Source organism: Manis javanica, chromosome 12, assembly GCF_040802235.1.
Source record: "Manis javanica isolate MJ-LG chromosome 12, MJ_LKY, whole genome shotgun sequence".
Classification (NCBI taxonomy): Eukaryota; Metazoa; Chordata; class Mammalia; order Pholidota; family Manidae; genus Manis; species Manis javanica.
In genome coordinates this window covers 65,425,714-65,446,568 of record NC_133167.1, presented here as the reverse complement: position 1 = coordinate 65,446,568, position 20,855 = coordinate 65,425,714, and the positions used below count along the sequence as shown (strand labels likewise).

The following is a 20,855-nucleotide window of genomic DNA, read 5'->3' as shown; positions in this document are numbered from 1 at the left end:
TTATTAAATTAAAAACAAAACATGATTAGTTACTAAAAAGAGGGGTCCAGAAAAATTGTTGGGATGCCACTGTGAAAAGATAATGCAGGCTAATTAAAGTTCTTTGAAGGGGAGGAAATACTCTGACATAGCATTCTCTAGAGACAAATCCCTAGACTAAAACTGAATAGCAATTAACCTAGGGAACAGAATGGAAGGAAAAATGTGAGCTTCCGAAGGGAACTGCAGCTGAGTTAGAGAGCGAGTTAATCAAGAACTCAGTGGGATTGTTTCTGGGACACCTTCTCCCATGTCACAGGCTTTCACCTACATGAAATTCTTACCCTTTGGCTGGTATCAGAATAACTTGGAGGGTTTGTTATTATCAATGAGAGATTGCTAGGTCCACTGCTAGAGATTCAGATCAGGTAGGTCTGGTCTGGGCCTATTGATTCGCACGTGCAGCAGCAATGGCCCTGAGAGCTACTACTAGAGGCTCCTCAGTAACTCAAAGCACATATCAAAATGATCAAAATAAACTCATTTTCATTCATTTTGTTTCAGTAGTTTTCAACCAGGGGACTAAGTTTAAGGTCAGGAGCTTATTAAACACACATTTCCCCAGGTCCCAACCTCAGATATTCTGTGCCACTAGTTCTAAGCCTGGGTGGGGCCAGGCGTGTGATTTTGAAACATCTCCCGCCAAGTGATTCTGATGTGTAGCAAGATTGTGATTCACTGGTTTAAAAAATACACGCCATACAACAATAGGGAATTAAATGGCCTTTAATTATGATGTAAAGCAAAGTGTTTTAAGGATGAACTAGTCTTGTGAAGCTCTGGGGGTTTGGAAGAGGTGCTTCAAGGGGCACCAAAAGGAAGATAGAACAGAAAATGTTAAATACCCACCACCCATACTCAGATCTGTCACTGTTTATGCACACTGTCTTTCCAGGGAAGATATCTTTTGAAGAAACTGTTTTCTAAGGCTGTAAGATGTTTAAAACAATGGATGCTTGCCCAACTTTTTCATGTTCCAAATAAAGAACAAGGCAGGAAGATCAAGTGAAATAACAGCAGGGCTGAGCATGTGTCCAGTCCTAAAAAGTTGTACAACTACCCTCCAGGATCACACGTTCCACATAAGAAGCATTGCTATTTTGCCAGACACCACCACTCCCAAGCACCCCATTTCTCTGCCTTACAGCACAGGTGACGTTCTTCATCAGATCCATCGCCACAGTCGTCATCACCATCACATATCCAAGATAACTGGATACAAATGTGATTTTTACATTCGAACATAGTAGCTGGGCAGTACGCACCATTGGGAAAGCGAGTGGCTGTTTGAGGGGAGGAAACATATTCAAATTATTAGAAAAAGTTACTAGTTTTGGAAAGCTAGCCTACATTCGTCCTGATGTCCTGTGACCATAACCAGCCTGCAATTCTGATGGAATGTTTCTTAAGGAGAGTTGTCAAGTTCCACTTTTCCATGACATGCATTATTCTGTGGATACCACTGGGCATTCTCTTTACAGGCAAGTGCAACTTATTAGTTTTGTGAGCATTGGCTCTACCCATCATCCATTTATGTAGTCTCTGAAACCAGATTTTAAGATGTGGCCACCACATTGTCAACAATATCCATAATGGATAATTAGCAACAATTAGTATTTATTCAAAGACTCATAAAGACTAAAATGTGAATGATCATATTGAATTTACAGTTTTGAATAACTTCTTCTGTCATCATGCAATTCAGAAAATGTTTAATGCTATAAATTCAGAATTTTCTAATACCCAATCCAGCTTCTCTATACTCATTTATTCATTGCTCAAACATTCTTTACCTGTAATGTTTTAATCCAATTAATGATTTATTTCAAAGCTGATAATGTATAAATATTTTTATTAGCATAGACACTTAATATATTCTCTATTTCAAATATTATTGAAATGCACTTGAATGCCTACTATGAACTATATGGATAAGGCGACTCAGAGCCCAGGTGAACTGATAATTATGCTGAACAGAAAATACCTACAGCCTTCTAATTTAAAAAGTGGTGGCTGATGGGAGTGGTGGGGTCTACACTGCCAAATCCCTGCAATTTCAGATAAGCAGTGCTACAGGTGTCTAGAAACTTACGACAAGTGGCTTCATCAGAGCTATCAAGGCAGTCGGCAGTCCCATCACAGGTCAGTTGCTCTGGCACACAGTGTCCACTCTCACACTGAAAATACCCAGGATGGCAGGTCTTCATCTCTGCAGAGAAAAGGCTCCTTGTCACTCTCAGACAGCGGTTAGGTCCACAGAGTGCAGAAGGTACTCCGTCACGTTCCTGTCCACACCATGGACTGGCTCACAAGAAACCCACACCTTGTGTTAGTGAGTGAATGAACTCTCAGAACTCACACCTTCCCCATGAAGGATATGGAGATGGAAGTACCTGTCTCTCTTCTATTAAAGAATCTCCAGCTTTGAAGCTTTTCCTCAGAAATCTGAATTCCCCAGCTTTTAATGTTTGCTGATTTTTCTCAGACCCAACCCTTATCAATAGAGAGCTATAAAAATTACTTGGGGTTTATGATTCCTATTCTAGTGCTTTGATCTCTACACCACAGAGCCCCAGCAGCAGACCCCTAAGGACTGCTGTTCTAGGGCATGGTAGAAAGACTCATGCTTTAATTTGCTTAGAAGGCCAGCACAGATTAAAGTCTGCTCCTAGGAAATGTTTAAATTAAAGTGAGATTTTTAAAAATCTCTTGCTATTTTCCCCTACTATTATTTATCTACATTTTCTGTATATTAAGTAGAAAGCGTAGAAAATATAAAACAGAAGGTACTGTATTATACTAAGGTTTATCTATTACATATATATTACACAAGAATTACTCTAAAAACCTTATTAATACACATTTGAAGTCTCTACTTCTGTCAGATGTGCTGCCCCTGCACTGTACGCTATGGTCAGCATCTCAAATAACTCTGACAGTTACCACAGTCCCGCTCATCTGAGTTGTCCCCACAGTCATTGGTTTGGTCACAGGTCCATTGAGAGGGAATGCAGCTCTGATCGTCACATCGAAACTCGCTCTCCGTGCACTCCCGGGGGGCTGAAAAGCAAAGCCCGTGGCCATCAGAGGGCACCAGAAATTGTACACAGGACAGGCTTATGAGTTGGCCAAAGTAACCTTGGTGTCCCAGGCTGTCCTGTGTCCCAAGTACTAGAGGTCAGCTTGAGCTGACTGTCCTTTCTCCAAAAATAGACCTCCCACCACTAGTTTAAGGATGTAAAGAGTAACCTCTACTAAGGGGTTTGTTCAAAGGTGATTTAATCTTAAAATGATTTTTGATTTCAAGAAATTCTAGATACTGTCCTATAAGATTCACATGAACATTCATATAAACAATAAAATGCCAGTTAGATCACCCTTTCTGTAAGAAGGTTTAGCCAGTTGATTTTTGCAGTTATAATCAGATTATCTCAATTATCTATGGCAAATGTGATCACTTCTTACTTACAGAAGGTGAATAAAGTTATAAGGTGTTTCATGTTTGTCCATCTGAAATTGACATATACCATGAGTCAATGATATATGTTCAGACCAGGGCCTCATTAAAGATGTTTTCAAAATTCATCCAGTTATTCAGGACTAACTCTCTAGTTTGATGTGATCCTGACCTTTGCCTTCCTTTCCTTGACCTCCCTGTCCAATTCCTTGTAGTCAGCCCCTTCACAGAAAGAAAAAGGAACTAAAAGCCTGACCTTAAAGCCATTTAGCCATGAACCCCCCTTAAAGAGTCAGCTGTACCAAGATACATGACAATCCAAACTACAAGTCCTCTCTCCTCTGTTATTAAGGCCATTGTGGGGCAAGAGCTTAAGATGCAGGGTCTTTGGGTTAGCACTTGTTCTTCTGGTACTTTGCTTAGTCCTGATTTTCTATTTCTATTCTATTTATCTTACTGTATTTGTCCTTTATCATAAGGACACCTCAAATTATTTTTGGAAAACAAGTTGGGTGTAAATAGATTAAACAGACAAAGGTATACTGGGGTAAACATCCTCCTCCCAAAGCTTGATTGATTATAAGCATCTCAGAAGGAAACATATGTATCTTTAGTCCAAGAAAAAGTAGAAATGTGCAAGTCAGCAGAAAGCAAGAGATGAGGTAGTTGTCTTCCTACCCTTTGAGGGTGAATGGCATAGACAGTTAAACTACGGACAAAGAGCAGATATCACAGGTCGGGTAGCACCTAAAGATGATGAAACTTCACACACTCACCACAGTTTTCCTCATCTGAGTGATCTCCACAATCATCATGCCCATCACACCTCCAGCGAAGAGGGATGCACAAGTGGTTATGACAGCGGAAGTGACCCACAGGTTTGCACGTCATCTCCTCTGCAAAGCACAGTCATTGCAAGGACTTCAGAAGCCAATGGTTAAGAAATGCCAGAGTAGTACTGGCTTCCTTATGAGAGTGGGAGAATGCAACAAAAGTGCTATGAAAATAGAACATGTTCTTGGAAGAATCAATAGGTTGTCCTTTTACAGAGGTAAACAAAAGATAACATGGGGAATCCACACTCATCTCCTAATAATGGCTCTTGGCACTTGAATTTCTTGTCCCTCCCCAACATCCCCGTGGCCCCTACCACAGCCTTGCTCATCACTGTTGTCCCTGCAGTCATCGCGGCGATTGCACACAGCCCACTGGGGGATGCAGCGGTAGTTAGTCCGGCAGCTAAACTCTGTGTGGTTGTCACAGCGATGGGCAGGGCTTGCTGCAGAGAGAGCAGGTAGCAAAGTCAGAACTAAAGTCACAGTCCTGCCAGGAAATAGCTCAAAAAGGCGCCTTTCCTTTCCATAGTTACATTTAGGACACAGTACTGGGATGAGTAACCATTACCATGTTACCAACTAAATTGACTCTGGCAACATGTGTCTGTTTTAGGTGTGAGCTGTTCACCAGGGGCAAAAATAGTCCAAACTTTTCTCACTATCTCAGTACTAGTTTGTGTCACACTATAATTTTGTGGAGCAGAAAGGACTGAGCTTGAAGTGAAAAATCCTGGTTGAAGTGCTGCCTCTGCTACTAATAGAAATTGTTATCATCCACTTAAGGTAAGCCTCAGTTTCCTCATCTGTAAGGAATTGTTAACACACACCTTCCCTACCTCACAATGTTTGTCTGAAGCTCAAAAGAGAAAGTGCTATATGCACAAATTGTAAGCAGAGTATAAAGAGGAGGAATCAGCCACTTCCCACCCAGGTTTGGCTCATTCCGCAAACCACACCACTTTTCTTTGCACCATGGTGCAGAGTGAGCATGGTGAGCCAGTAAGCAGTTTCTCATGGGGCTGCAGTAGGGAACCCTTGTCCTCTCTCAAGCCACACAGGTGTTCCTGTTGTTTCCTATTCCTGGTCAGGCCATGTCCCTCCCACAGGAACTCACTGCATTCATGGATGGGCTCATCCGAGTAGTCTCCACAGTCATTGTCCACATCACACTTCCAGTTCTGAGGGATGCAGTGGCCACTGGTGCACTTAAAATAACCTGGCTGGCAGACCCTGCTGGCACAGTGGGAACTGTCTTCATCTGAGTTATCCCCACAGTCATTCTCCGAGTCACACTGCCAGGCTTCTGGGATGCAGCGTTTATTGGCACATTGCCATTCATTGGACTCACATCGGTGATTCTCTGCAAGCAGGGGCATTGGGTTATCAGTTTGGAAGGCATCAGAAATGGAAGCTTCTAATTTAAGGTGATAGATCCTGGAAAACTAGATCATCATTTCTTTTTGGAAGACTTCCATCCTAATGCACATATTATCAAGCAGTAGTACTGTGTGGTCAGTTATTCCTATGGCCTGTACTGTCTCCTGAGTGTGACATATCTTGTCCTTGAATGCAGAATCAGGGAATAAATACTGAATCATTCACAGCCTATTCAATTTAAATTTAAATTGTCCTGTTCTGCTAATGGCCAATGTTTTTCAAATTCTGTGTTTGTTGCTGCGTTTAGTGTGATGGGTATTTTTTTTCTTTTTTGGCAGGGGAAGGCTTTTTAAAAAGTGAAATATAGATAGCACAACTGAGAAGAAAAAAACTAGTTGTTTAAAATGGGTCTGGTAAACCGTTATTTCACTCTCAATGTTAGTGAAACAGGCAAGGGACAGGGGGCAGCCCCTGTCCAGTAGGAGCAAGATAAGGGCCTGGGAAGGGCAAGCAGGGTGCTGACTAAGGACCTTGAGAATGTGAGAAATGGGAGACTTGCAGCTGAAACAGTGAGAATGGTAATAAAGAACCATTTTTACTAACTGTAAGTCCCATAGCTCACTAGGTAAAAACAGAAATGACCTTTAGTATGATTGGCTAAAATAGTTTCTCTCCCTAGTCAATGCAACAAGCATAAAACTCCTAGACCTGAGCTCAGAAATGGCAGCCTTGGTTCTCCCAGTGTATGCTTGGGAGTTCTGTGCCTTTACTTCTCTATGAATAAAAAAATAAAAAGCCTCTTTCTTGCTTGCCTACCTTGAGTGTTTGCGAAGTTCATTCTTCAACTCCATCAACAAGAACCCTGGCATCATTAGCTCTTAAAGAGGGTTCTATGCATGGCACATGGTAAAGAGCCACCAAAAGAGACAATTTACTGTCTACCTTAACCATGTACCTTGTACAAACCTTAAGGTTTCTTAAAAAAATCACAAAAAATAGATACAGGATGAACTCTGAGTTTTCTCCTAGGACTTTGGAGTTGTTTTTGGTTTATGACACTCAGAAAATCCCCACAGTATCAGGATTGTACACGATCAACTATACAAGTGTTCAAAGAAGACATAAAGCAATTCAACACACCACAAAGAACAGGGTCCTCATCAGACCCGTCAGGGCACTCTTGGTGAGCATCGCACAGGAAGTGTGGGCTGGTGCAGTTGCCATCCTTGCACTGGAACTGTCCTAAACGGCAGTAACGATATGGGCAAGTGTTGGGTTCATCAGAGCCATCTGAGCAGTCTCTCTGTCCATCACATTTCCACCAGATTGGAATACACCTGTGCAGAGTAAATACAGCACTTCTCTCAGCAAAGCACCAGGGATAAAACAGCAGGCAATGGCTCTCTGGAGAGAAGTTAAAATTGAATTCCAAGTAATAACATACATACTTGAGTTCCAGACCTAGGAAGTCATAGACCTAGAAGGTCAATTAAACCTGTTACTATGGTATATTTTCAGAGAAAAAACTACATGAGATAGAATAGGTTGGTTAAAATTCACATAGATGCTGAAAAAAAGTACTTTAGTACAATGATTAAATTCCTGCAACAACAAACAGTGGTGTGGGGGTTTAGAGCTGTGGTTCTGGTAGGAGGGATTGCTTGGGATTGACTAGCAGGAAAAAATCTAAGTACAAAAGACATTTGGGTATTAGGAAGCTAGAGGGCACTAACATTTGTTGAGAGAGGCTTTGTCATGATAGGCATATGCTAGATTCTTAATCTAAGATATTTTATTGAATCATCAAAATATCTGCCATTCACAAAAATCTCAATCATAATATAAGTTGGTCACAGGGATGGTAGTGCAGCATGGAGAACATCTTCCTATGTGGACAGATAGTAACTGCACTAGCTGGGGTGAGGATTTAAAAATGTGTATGACTGTTGAATCATTCTGTTGTATACTTGAAACCAATACTGTGTATCAACTATACTTCAATTCAAAAAATAATCTGCCATTGGATCTTCAATGCTATGATTGCATTAATACCTCCTCCCAATCTCACTCTCTGACTCAGTTCCCCTAACAGTCAATGACCTATGGCAACTGTTAGGGAAATGATCTGTGGCCATGTTCTCTTACAAATGCAAATGATCAAAAATGGATTAGATTGTGTAACCTGGTTCCTCTGACATAGTTAACTAAGGAGCTATGCCAGTATATGCACACACAAGACAAAGAAATTCTAGCACTCTTGAGGGCGATTTTACAGCATATGCTTACATACACTCTTGGCCCTGACACTTAGGACAATTTATTAGAAATAAAAAACACATAATTTTGGAGAGGATTAAAGATGGCAGCAAGAGAGGTGAGACAAAAACCTCCTTCCAAAACCACATATAATATGAAAATATAGCAGATACATCAAATCCTGAAAGAACAACAGAAAAGAAGGCTGTGGCAGACTGTCTACACCTGGGGAAACCAGCAGACCTAAAGGAAAAGGGTAAAGCACCAAAGCTATGATCCAGAGGGACCCAAGCCCTTCCCCCACCCCAGCTCACCGGAGAGAAGAAGAGAAGTGGAGCGGGAAGGGGGTGGAGGCCTAGGACTGCCAAACACCCAGCCCTGGAGATCTGCTCTGGGAGCACAAACCAACATTACACAGTGCTCTGGAGATTAGTGGGGTTGGAAAGCTAAAACAGAAGGAATACTTAGAGAGACTGAAATTCCAGCTGCTTATGGAAAATAAGGATCCACATCTGGCCACTCTGGGATAAAAGAAAGGCGGGGAGTCTGAAAGACTTCCTAATAGTGAGAGAGCTGCTAAAGGGGCAAGGTTAGCACAGAGCTTGCTGCTCAGGGACAAGGACAGGTGGACAAAATTGTCCAGGGGCATTCAGCCCCGCAGGTTGGGAAATTTCAGGAGCTTCAGGTTCTCCAACCACCTGGCTAGCAACACAGCTATGAGGCCCCCCACTGTGATACACAGCATGCTAAGCCTTCCTCCCAGTTGGGACCAGATCACAAACCAGCTGCCCCTGCCATTGTGCCAGGCTAGCCAGAGGTGTCCCTGCCTATGGCTGCTAAGTGCAAAAAATAGAGGCTTCTCCCTGCATGCTTGGCCCACTGGCCCTGGCAGTGGAGACAGGCACTGCAGTGGGGAAGCAGGAAAGAGCTTTTTCTTCCAAACAGGCACCAGGACCGCTCACCTGCAACCCCTGCCATCGTTCCAGGGGCAGAGCAGCTCCAGAAAGTAGAGCTTCTGGGCACTAGCAGGTGCCACATACAAATATGGAACATCAAAGGAACCTGATTCAAACAAAAATCCCACAAACACCAGAAACAGGACCAAGTGAAACTGAACTCATTAATCTTCTTGAATGAGATTTCAAAATAAAAATCATTAACATGCTCACAGAGATACAGAAAAATATTCAAGAACTATGAAGGAATTCAGGAATGAGATAAAAATGTTTAAGAATATAGTATCTGAAATGAAACATACAATGAGGGATTTAAAAGCAGATTAGTTGAAGTAGAGGAGACAGTAAATGAAATAGAAATTAGAAAACAAGCATACAAAGAAGCTGAGGTACAGAGAGAAAAATGGATATCTAGGAATAAAAGAACATTGAGAGAACTGTGTGATAAATCCAAATGGAACAATATTCACATTATAGGGGTACCAGAAGAAGAAGAGAGAAAAATGGATAGAAAGTGTCTTTGAAGAGATAATTGGTGAAAACGTCCCCAATCAGAGGAAGGACATATAGTCTCTCAGGCCATGGATATGCATGGATCTCCCAATACAAAGGACCCAAGGAAGACAACACCAACACATAAAATAATTAAAATTGCAAATATTAAGGATAAGGACAGACTATTAAAAGCAGCCAGAGAGAGAAATTAGATCACATACAAAGGAAAACCCATCAGTCTATCATCAGACTTCTCAACAGAAACCTTACAGGCCAGAAGGGAGTGGCATGATATATTTAATGCAATGAGGCAGAAGAGCCTTGAACCAAGAATACTCAACCTGGCAAGATTATTATTTAAATTTGAAGGAGGGATTAAACAATTTTCAGATAATCAAAAGCTGAGAGAATTTACCACCCACAAATCGTCTCTGCAGTGTATTTTGGAGGGACTGCTCTAGATGGAAGGGTTCCTAAGGCTTAATAGCTGTCACCAGAGGAAATAAAACCACAGTAAAGAAAGTAGAACAATTAATTACTAAGGAGATGCAAAATCAAATCAACTAACTCAAAGTTAGTCAAGGGATATACAGAGTATAGAACATGATACCTAATATATGAAGAATGGAGGAGGAAGTAAGGAGGGGGAAAAAAAGAACCTTTTGATTGTGTTTGTAACAGCATGCTGAGTTAAATTAGACTGTTACATAGTAAGGAAGCTACCCTTGAACCTTTGGTAACCACAAATATAAACCCTGCAATGGCGATAAGTACATACCTATTGAAAATCACCCTAAATGTAAATGGTCTAAATGCACCAATCAAAAGACATAGAGTCACTGAATGGATAAAAAAAACAAGACCCATATGTATGCTGCCTACAAGAGGGTCACTTCAAACCCAAAGACATACACAGACTAAAAGTGAAGGGATGGATATATTTCATGCAAATAATAGGGAGAGAAAAGCAGGAGTTATGTACATGTATCAGACAAAATAGACTTCAAAACAAAGAAAGTAACAAGAGATAAAGAAGATTATTATGTAATGATAAAGGGGTCAGTGCAACAAGAGGAAAGAACTGTTATAAATATCTATGCAACCAACACAGGAGCATCTACATATGTGAAACAAATACTACCAGAATTAAAGGGGGAAATCAAATGCAACACATTCATTTTAGGAGACATCAACACACCACTCACTCCAAAGGACAAATCATCCAGACAGAAAATAAGTAAGGAAACAGAGGCACTGAACAACACATTAGGACAAATGGACCTAACAGATACCTACAGAACACTCCACCCAAAAGCAACACATTCTTCTCAAGAGCACATGGAACATTTTGCAGAATGGATCACATACTAGGCCACAAAAAGAGCCTCAGTAATTTCAAAAACATTGAAATTGTACCAACCAATTTCTCAGATCACAAAGGTATGAAACCAGGGATAAATTAAACAAAGAAAACAAGAAAGCCCACAAACACATGGAGGCTTAACAACATGCTCCTAAATAATCAATGGATCAATGACCAAAGTAAAACAGATATCAAATAATGGAGAGAAATGACAAAAATAACTCAACAGTGCAAAATCTGTGGGATGCAGCAAAGGCTGTGCTAAGAGGGAACTATATTGCAATACAGGCCTACCTCAGGAAACAAGAACAATCCCATATGAAGAATCTAAACTCACAATTAACGAAACTAGGAAAAGAGAACAAATGAGGCCCAAAGTCAGTAGAAGGAGGGAAATAATAAAGATTAGAGCAGAAATATATAAATTGAGAAGAATAAAATAATAGAAAGAATCAATGAAAGCAAGAGCTGGTTCTTGGAGAAAATAAACAAAAAAGATAAACCCCTAGCCAGACTTATCAAGAAAAAAAGAGAGTCTACACACATAAACAGAATCATAACTGAGAAAGGAAAAATCACTATGGGCACCAGAGAAACACAAATTATTAGAGAATACTATGAAAAATTGTATGCTAACAAACTGAATAACCTAGAAGTCAACAACTTTCTAGAAAAATACAACCTTTCAAGGCTGAACCAGGAAGAAACAGAAAATCTGAACAGACCAATTACCAGCAATGAAATTGAATTGGTAATAAAAAAACTATCTGAACCAGATGGCTTTACTGTTGAATTTTATCAAACATTCAGAGAAGGCCTAATAGCCATCTTTCTTAAGGTTTTTCAAAAGTAGAAGAGGAGGCAATACTCCCAAACTCATTCTATGAGGTAGGCATCACTCTAATACCAAAACCAGGCAAAGACACCACAAAAAAAGAAAATTACAGACCAATATCCCTAATGGACATAAATGTAAAAATACCCAACAAAATATTAGCAAACGGAATTCAAAAATACTTCAAAAAGATCATCCATCATGATCAAGTAGGATTTATTCCAGGGATGCAAGGATGGTACAACACTAGAAAATCCATCAACATCATCCATGACATCAACAAAAAGAAGGACAAAAACCACATGATCATCTCCATAGATGCTGAAAAAGCATTCAACAAAATTCAACATCCATTCATGACAAAAAACTCTCAACAAAATATGAATAGCAGGCAAGTACCTCAACATAATAAAGGCCATTTATGACAAACCCACAGCGAGCATCATACTTAACAGAGAAGCTGAAAGCTTTTCCTTTAAGATCAGGAACAAGACGAGGATGCCCACTCTCCCACTTTTATTCAACATAGTTCTGGAGGTCCCAGCCACTGCAATCAAACATGTTTGAATTTTATCAAACATTTTTGTTTGGAATTGTACCAACCAGCTTCTCAGATCTCAAGGTATGAAACCAGAGATAAATTAAACAAAGAAAACAAGAAAGCCCACAAACACATGGAGGCTTAACAACAAGCTCCTAAATAATCAATGGATCAATGACCAAATTAAAACAGATATCAAATAATGGAGACAAATGACAACAATAACTCAACAGTGCAAACATCATAAAAGGCATCCAGATTGGTAATGAAGAAGTTAAACTGTTACTGTTTGCAGATGGCATGATATTGTACATAAAAATCCCTAAATAATCTACTCCAAAATTACTAGAACTAATAACTGAATTCAGCAAAGTTGCAGGATACAAAATTAATACACAGAAATTTGTTGCATTCTTATGTAATAAAGATGACCTAGTTAGTAGGAAGAGAAATCAGGAAAACAATTCCATTCACAATTGCATCAAAAAGATTAAAATACCTAGGAATAAACATAACCAAGGTAGTGAAAGACCTATATTCTGAAAACTAAAGACCCTCATGAGAGAAATTAAAGAAGATACCAATAAATGGAAACACATCCTGTGCTCATGGATAGGAAGAATTAATATTGTCAAAATGGTCATCCTGCCTAAAGCAATCTACAGATTCAATGCAATCCCTATCAAAATACCAAGGCATTCTTCAACGAACTAGAGCAAAAAGTTCTAAAATTCATATGGAACCACAAAAGATCCCGAGTAGCCAAAGCAATCCTGAGAAGGAAGAATAAAGCTGGGGGGATTACGCTCCCTGACTTCAAGCTCTCCTACAAAGCCACAGTAATCAAGACAATTTGGTACTGGCACAGGAACAGACCCATAGACCAATGGAACAGAATAGAGAGCCCAGATATAAACCCGAGCATATATGGTCAATTAATATATGATAAAAGAGCCATGGATATACAGTGGGGAAATGACAGCCTCTTTAATGACTGGTGTTGGCAAAACTGGACAGCTACATGTAAGAGAATGAAACTGGATTACTACCTAACTCCATATACAAAAGTTAACTCAAAATGGATAAAAGACCTGAATGTAAGTCATGAAACTGCAAAACTCTGAGATGAAAACTTAGACAAAAATCTCTTGAATATAAACATGAGCAACTTTTTTCCTGAATGCATCTCCTCAGGCAAGGGAAACAAAAGCAAAAATGAACAAATGGGACAACATCAAGCCAGAAAGCTTCTGTACAGCAAAGGACACCATCAGTAGGACAAAAAGGCATCCTACAGTACAGGAGAATATATTTGTAAATGACATATCTGACAAGGGGTTAACATCCAAAATATATAGAGAACTCATACACCTTAACACCCAAAAAGCAAATAACCCTATTAAAAAATGGGCAGATGATATGAACAGACAATTCCCCAAAGAAGAAATTCAGATGGCCAACAGGCAGATGAAAGATGCTCTACATTACTGATTATCAGGGAAATGCAAATTAAAACCACAGTGAGATATCACCTCACACCAGTTAGGATGGCCAACATCAAAAAGAACAGGAACAACAAATGCTGGCGAGGATGGAGAGAAAGGGGAACCCTCCTACACTGCTGGCACGAATGTAAATTAGTTCAACCTTTGTGGAAAGCCATATATAGATTCCTCAAAACACTAAAAATAGAAATACCATTTGACCCAGGAATTCTACTCCTAGGAATTTACCCAAAGGATACAGCAGCCCAGTTTGAAAAAGACAGATGCATCCTGTGTTTATTGCAGCACTATTTACAGTAACCAAGATATGGAAGCAACCTTAGTGTCCATCAGTAGATGAATGGATAAAGATGTGGTACATATACACGATGGAATATTATTCATCCATAAGAAGAAAACAAATCCTACCATTTGCAACAACATGGGTGGAGCTAGATGGTATTATGCTCAGAGAAATAAGCCAGGCAGAGAAAGACAAGTACCAAATGATTTCCCTCATTTGTAGAGTATAAAAATGAAGCAAAACTGAAGGAACAAACAGCATCAGACTCACACATTCCAAGAAGGGACTAATGGTTACCAAAGGGGACAGGTGGGGGAATGTAGGTGGGGAGGGAGGGAGAAAGGGATTGAGGGGTATTATGATTGGCACACATGGTGGGGTGTTACTGGGAAGACAGTGTAGCACAGAGAAGACAAATAGTGACTCTGTGGCATCTTACTGCACTGATGGCAGTAACTTCAATGGGATATGGGGGACTTGATAATACGGGTGAATGTAGTAACTATAATGTTTTTCATGTGAGACCTTGATAAGCATGTGTATCAATGATACCTTAATAAAAAAATTAAAATACATAGTTTGCTTCCTCACTACTGATATAAAAATGTGCATACACAGGCATAACCATGTGATTAACAAATTCCTTCTACTCATGGAAGAAATTATCTGAAGTTGGAGACCAAGAGTCTTCCTTACTTCCGAATGAACCACATTAATTAGCCAAAATTTTAGTTCATTAGAAAACTCCCAGCCCCTGGATCCTCAAAGTTCAATGAGTGTCCATGGGATGGAGAGGCAGTGCAGAGATGGGGAGAGGACCTTACTTTTCATTGTCAGCACACAGGAATTGGGTGCTGGAGCACATGGGCAGGCACTGGGTACTGTCACCCTGCTGGAGAGTAAAGAAGTTGTCTGGACACTCGCAGGTAAATCCATTTCCTCCTGCTTTGATGAGGCAGAGATGAGAACAGCCACCATTGTTGGCACCACAAGGATTGTTCACTAGTGAAAGAAGGAAGAAAATGTACGCTCATTCACCGAGAGTATCAAGCACAAATGAGCTCATTACCGACCTCATCAAACTCTCACCTCTCAGTAAGAAAAATCATTATCCTGGTTTCATGCTTTTTCCAAAAGGTCATAAATAGGACAGATAGTAGAACTGCATGAGCAACCCTGTGCTTTGAAATTGATTTATGTTCTGCCAGAAGCAAGGTGTAGCTGCTGGCGTTCTGAGCTAGGAAAGATGTGTTTCTCAAGGTCGAAGAGCAGGTGAGAAACAGCTTACATTCATGTGCCCAGAACCTAAGTTAAAGTTTTTTCCAGAAGACGCTATGCTCTCTTCACTCTAAGGATATAGACAACAGAAGTATGGCTAAGAATGAGGTGGATGGGTATCCTGAACAACATCTTTACTAATTTTCAGGGTCACCACCTGGAGGTGAAGATTAATTTACACATCTGTTAAAATAACTCAAAGAATATTAATTTCCAGAAAGAAATACCAAATATCTTCATTTTGCCAACCTCATTTTTCCTTTCTTCCAAGTTTATGTTTATCAAGGCACTGCAACAATGCAGGCCCACAAAATCCTTTCTCTCCCCAGTGTATATTCCAGACCTTTGCTAGATTTTCTATAAATCATACAATGGCTTTAAATGCATCAGGAATACAAGTTCATAAGCAAGTAAAACACACATTCCCTACTTATGAGGCACTGAAGTGTGTTGCTCTCAATATTACCTTATAGATGACAAGCATAACATGTATGTAATACTCAATACAATGTCATATGCAAATAGACATTTAAAAGGCGATGTTTTATAATTATTGTAATTTTCTTTTAAACATTTATTTCAAATCAATCATTTCTATAGATTGATCCTGTTATTAAGGAATGACTGTTAATCTCTTTGGTAATATAACTTACTATAGTTATATAAGGAAATATCCTTATTTTTTAAAGGTGTTTTCTTAAGTATTTGGGTCTGAAATGTCACAATAGTTTTATTATGTATTATCCAGTCCTCCCATCAATAAATGCAGTGAATGAGGCAACATAACAACTGTTACTCTTATAAAAAACAAAAACCCAGGCTGATCTTTAAGAATAGAGTAGGTGTTAAGAAAAAGAAGAGTTATAAGCAGCTTTTCCCAGGAATAAGGGAATAAATGTTTCCTCCAAAGATGTTCCATACCCTCAACTTTCAGCATCTGTCTAGGAGAAAAAATTAGCAAGCAACATCATTCCCTTTATAAATTATGATGCTTATTGCTTAAAGACACAAGAATGGCAGGCACAGAACCTAAAGTGACTGTGCCAAACTTCTGAACCACCTACTCACCGATTGGCTGCCGGTACGGATGATACACATGGATGTCAAATGGTTTATGTGTTATATTCACCAGAACAACCCTGTTTGATCCATCATATTTGTTTCCCTTTTCAACTGTCCTTGTATTCCAATCTGTCCAATAAATAGTGTCTTCAAAAATGGTGACAGCAAAGGGGTGAGGCAGTGTCCCATCATACACTGTGTGCCGGTGGTTGCCCTCCAAATCTGAGTACCTGGGGTAGAAGGAGACAGTCCCTCAATATAACTCTTCTCCTCTAATGCCTTTAAGGAGAGGTGAACTGACAAATTAATAAAATTCTACCTTGGGGAGGTAACTGAAGTTTAGAAAAGGCAATGCTTTAAACCATTACTAATTCTTGACCACAGCTGCTTTCCCGCACATACAGATGTTCTCCTGATGCAGCTGTTGCAGGCTTACAACCTATAACGTGGATGATCTCCATTCAGCATCCTTTTGATATCCTGGGGTAAACACCATTTTTTTCCCTAAGTCATTGAAAGAAATTTGAGGATAGCAAAATTAAGCTGGAATTTTGCCTTCTCACGAACATTTCAGTGGAGAAGCTACTCTAGGAGACAGCTGGTTTCTCAGTATAACCTGAGAGGAATATACTAGCTGAGTTAAATCTTAGGCCTGCAGGCTTAACTTTGCACACACTGGCAGCACACTTATTTACCATGCCTTGGTCACTATTAATGAACACTTTCCCAGATGAATAAAATTCCAGAGGAGGCTCTCTAATTTTAAAATGTTGAAGAACATCCACAGCCTAATTTCCAGGTCCTTCTAGTTCCAATATCTCACTCATTACTGAGTCTATGTCAAAATATTAACATTGCCATATTTTAAAATTTTAGAGCAGACCCTAAAACTGAAAAAGGAGGTAGAATAAGCTAGCAACTAAGAAACCTAATAATTCTAGCTATGCAATATTGAAAATATTTTCCAAAATAGCATGATTGGTGATAACTTATGGAAACCATAGGAAAACTTGAAGATGACCTTCTTAGTCTGGATGGGTAAGATTTCAGGTAAATGACCAGAATTTAGTCACCATCTGTTTCTTTAAAAAACTGTAGACCAGAAAGTAGTCTTGAGACCTTTTCTTTCAGTTCTTGCATGACCTCTGTAGAGATCTCAGATACTTCTATGAGTATTTTTTGTTGACTGCAGCACCATAGGCACAACTATAAGGATTTGTTGGCACATCCCAAGATGAACAAGAACTGGATTAGATGCTCTACAAAAATATATTGCTTTACATAGTCTATGAAATTTATTTCTGAACACAAACATTGCTACCCCTTGATCAAGAGTTGATCAAGTCAACAAGGACACATGAATATTAAAGGTTCATTCATTTCCAGATCATAGTGCCTTATTTGACTTTTAGAAAGTAACCCACTCTCTGAACTTTAGAATCTAGCTATACAAATAATCTACTATATTTTGACAGACAGTGAGCAGAATTTTAAGCAGCTAGGACATGCCTTTTTCTTCTACTACTCCTTAAAATACTACCTATGTGTATACTATTTCAGTTAAACTTACTAAGTATCAAGACCAAGAATAATCTGTAAAACCTAAAGGACAACAAAAAATAATGATAAAGTTGTGGAAGATTATTTGAACACCTTGATGTTTCTTCTAATTCAAAATGGGATTTTTATGGGAAGCTAACTAAGCTCTATGGTGTTCCTTCATGGTGTGAGAAGAGTCACAGGTGTCACCATCTGTATATTACATTAAAATGGCACAAATAAATCAGAATATTCTACTTACTCTGATGAAATTGATTTCTACCTTACAATGAATTAGTATCTGTTATGGTAAAGTCTACAAAAAGAACACTAAAGATTACCTTAATATATCAAATGAATTAGGGACAAGGAAGTATTCCCAAAGCTTCATATGTCAAAATCCTAATAATCAATTTTTCCAAAGTCTCCTTCCCTATGTACCCTAGACATATTTCCAAACTAAGATCACACAACATTGTGACTGTAGTTAATAATACTATATTATATATTTGAAAATTGCTAAGAGAGTAGGTCTTAAAAGTTAACACACAGAAAAATTTGTAACTGTGTAGTGATGTTAATTAGACATATTGTGGTGATAATTTTGCAATACATATGTATATCAAATCATTATGTTGTACTCTTGAAACTAACACAATGTTATATGTTAATTATGTCTCAACTTTTTTTTAGAGAGGAAAAAAGAAAAAAGCCCTAAGATCCTGAGGTAAGTCCAAGGTGCTGAGCTCATAACAGACATTGAGGAGTAGCAGAAGCTGATAGCATAGCCTGTAAGAACAATGTCGCATGCTCAGGCCAGGGGTGGCAAAGCTGGGGAGGATTCTTGGGAAATGTCCCAGTTCAATAAAAGTGAGTTCTAGGATTGATTAACTCCATCTGCAGTGAGCAGAGGAGGGGAGAGCATTAGCATGTGTCAGGTGTTTCTTCCTTCTGAGTGGCAGTTTCCCAAGGGAACAGGGGATTAGAGAACTTTGAAAATTTCTACACTGGCTTTGGGAGCAAAATTAATTTCACAGAATGAGAGAAAATTTAAAGGCTTTTAAAAGCTCTCTACTGAATTACTGACAATTCCATACTTCTGAAGGCAACAGGTGTGTACCTGGGTACTTATTCATAAATGTTTACCCATAAAGCATTACTATAGCTCAACTAGGCCCTAATTAGCAATGGCAAAAAATAAATACATACTGCCTGGTTAATAAAGTGTATTAGCTTCTTTACAATGAGTATTTCAACACACTTTTTAAAAATTATCCTATTAGGAAGATTTGAATGCATTATCATAATGAAAAAATGTTAATAGACTCTATTATTACTCAACACACTTCATTATACTCATCAATAAACACACAAAATTTTAGGGAAAGCCTTTTCAATACTTTTGCTCTATTTCTTTGTTCAAATGCTAAAATACATTATTCATATCTTTGGGAGGGGAGAGCAAAGTAAAGATATAGGGAAAATAAGAAGAGTTGAACAACAAACTGACAACCACAGGGGAGAGATTACTAGCTCCATTTTTCTGATGAAAAAAACAATAAGAAGTGAAAGCACCAGGACAAAAACCTGATCTGTATGGCTTCAAAGTTCATGCTCTTTCTACTGTGCCATACCACAGAGCACAGCGAATTGCCCAGAGGCAGTTTTAGTTACAGGTGACCTCAGAGTGACTTCTAACACAGAGGCAAGTTAGCAGCTGCCTGGGAATAATACACTGGCAATACAGGCCCTAGTGTTTGGAATAAACAGCCACCCAGTTTGTTTTATTATTTTCTATATACGTACTCAATGTAACCCAGGTGTGCATCTGTCCAGTAAAGTAGATCATTGGTGTAATCGATGGTGATGCCATTGGGCCACTCTAACTTGGTAGAGGTGACCACAGACTTATTAGTTCCATCCATGCCTACTCTTCCAATGTATGCTTTGTGAGTCCAATCTGTCCAGTAGACATAGCTGTGGGAACAAACACAGTGGGTCAGTCCCTGGAGCCAGAAGAAGTCAGTGACAAAAGGGCATAGCTCTTCTCCAGTTATAGAAGTAGAATACAGAGTCTCTCAAAAACAAAAGAGAACTAACAGAAAATAATCTAAAAGGTGACAATGTACAGCAAATACATAAGAATGAACATAATTATCTAGGGATGTCAGTGGATTTGACATGGAAAGGCCAGGAAAGGTGGAGTATTTTATTAACCATAATTTTCTTTGCATGCAGCCAAAAATGTGACTTGAAAAGTGAAATAATGTGTCATGGCAAAGAAAACAGAATAGCTGAGGAATATCATTGGAACAAGCCATGCTCTACCCATTATATTAACATTATACTAAACCATTTACCAGTTAGGAAAAGCAGAAGACAAGGCCCTGCAAGACATTGGCCTTGAGATGTCTACATGAGCAGCCTTTTGGGTAACAGGCAGAGGAAGGGCACGAAAGAAGAGCCTAAGATCACAGGAATACAATACCCATATTGAGGGTGAAGGGCAATTCCTCTGGGATTATCCAAGCAGAAAGTGTTGTTGGCATCCACACAGTGCTCGACCAACTTGCGGCGGTACCGACCATCGAGGTCAGAGACGGAGAGGCAGTTCAGAATGGCATCCACCCAATAGAGCTTCCTGGAATGGAAAGCCGGGAGTTACTGATACAACCATTTTGTGTGTGAAATGTGCATATTTAGTGACCCAATTTCTTATCCAAACTATCTTGGTGTCACACAGACAGCTGTTAGAAGGCACTTTTCCCCAGGCAAACAAAGGCAAGGGGGAACAAAACATTGACTTTTCTGCAGTGAGGCAACAGAAGATGCAAGAGTGTGAGCTACAATTCCCACTCTGAAGTGGTTGTCTCGTAGGGAATTCTGGGGCCACATCTCACACAGGAGTCTGGCTCTACTTTCTTCATGCAGCATGAGGCATCCCTCCCAGGCAATGCAAAGGCTTAGAGGAGCAGGAAAGTAGAAGTGAGAGCAATGAGTATCATGAACTATAGTTCAAATGGTAGAGTTGAG

The 20,855-nt window shown here is 39.4% G+C and overlaps 1 protein-coding gene across 2 annotated transcripts in view; it reads right to left on the bottom strand.

Moving 5' to 3' along the window:
- LRP2 (LDL receptor related protein 2) overlaps nucleotides 1-20,855 on the bottom strand; it is a 246,494-nt gene that overhangs the window by 44,473 nt on the left and 181,166 nt on the right. For both annotated transcript variants that reach the window (XM_036995040.2, XM_073218732.1), the window contains exons 51-61: nucleotides 20,311-20,463; nucleotides 19,629-19,799; nucleotides 16,290-16,513; nucleotides 14,768-14,945; nucleotides 6,850-7,046; nucleotides 5,447-5,692; nucleotides 4,647-4,775; nucleotides 4,273-4,392; nucleotides 2,983-3,099; nucleotides 2,132-2,248; nucleotides 1,185-1,322 (exon numbers count right to left, since the gene is read on the bottom strand). In XM_036995040.2, the coding sequence (XP_036850935.2) occupies nucleotides 1,185-1,322; nucleotides 2,132-2,248; nucleotides 2,983-3,099; nucleotides 4,273-4,392; nucleotides 4,647-4,775; nucleotides 5,447-5,692; nucleotides 6,850-7,046; nucleotides 14,768-14,945; nucleotides 16,290-16,513; nucleotides 19,629-19,799; nucleotides 20,311-20,463 (1,790 nt within the window). The remainder of the gene's footprint in view (nucleotides 1-1,184; nucleotides 1,323-2,131; nucleotides 2,249-2,982; nucleotides 3,100-4,272; nucleotides 4,393-4,646; nucleotides 4,776-5,446; nucleotides 5,693-6,849; nucleotides 7,047-14,767; nucleotides 14,946-16,289; nucleotides 16,514-19,628; nucleotides 19,800-20,310; nucleotides 20,464-20,855) is intronic.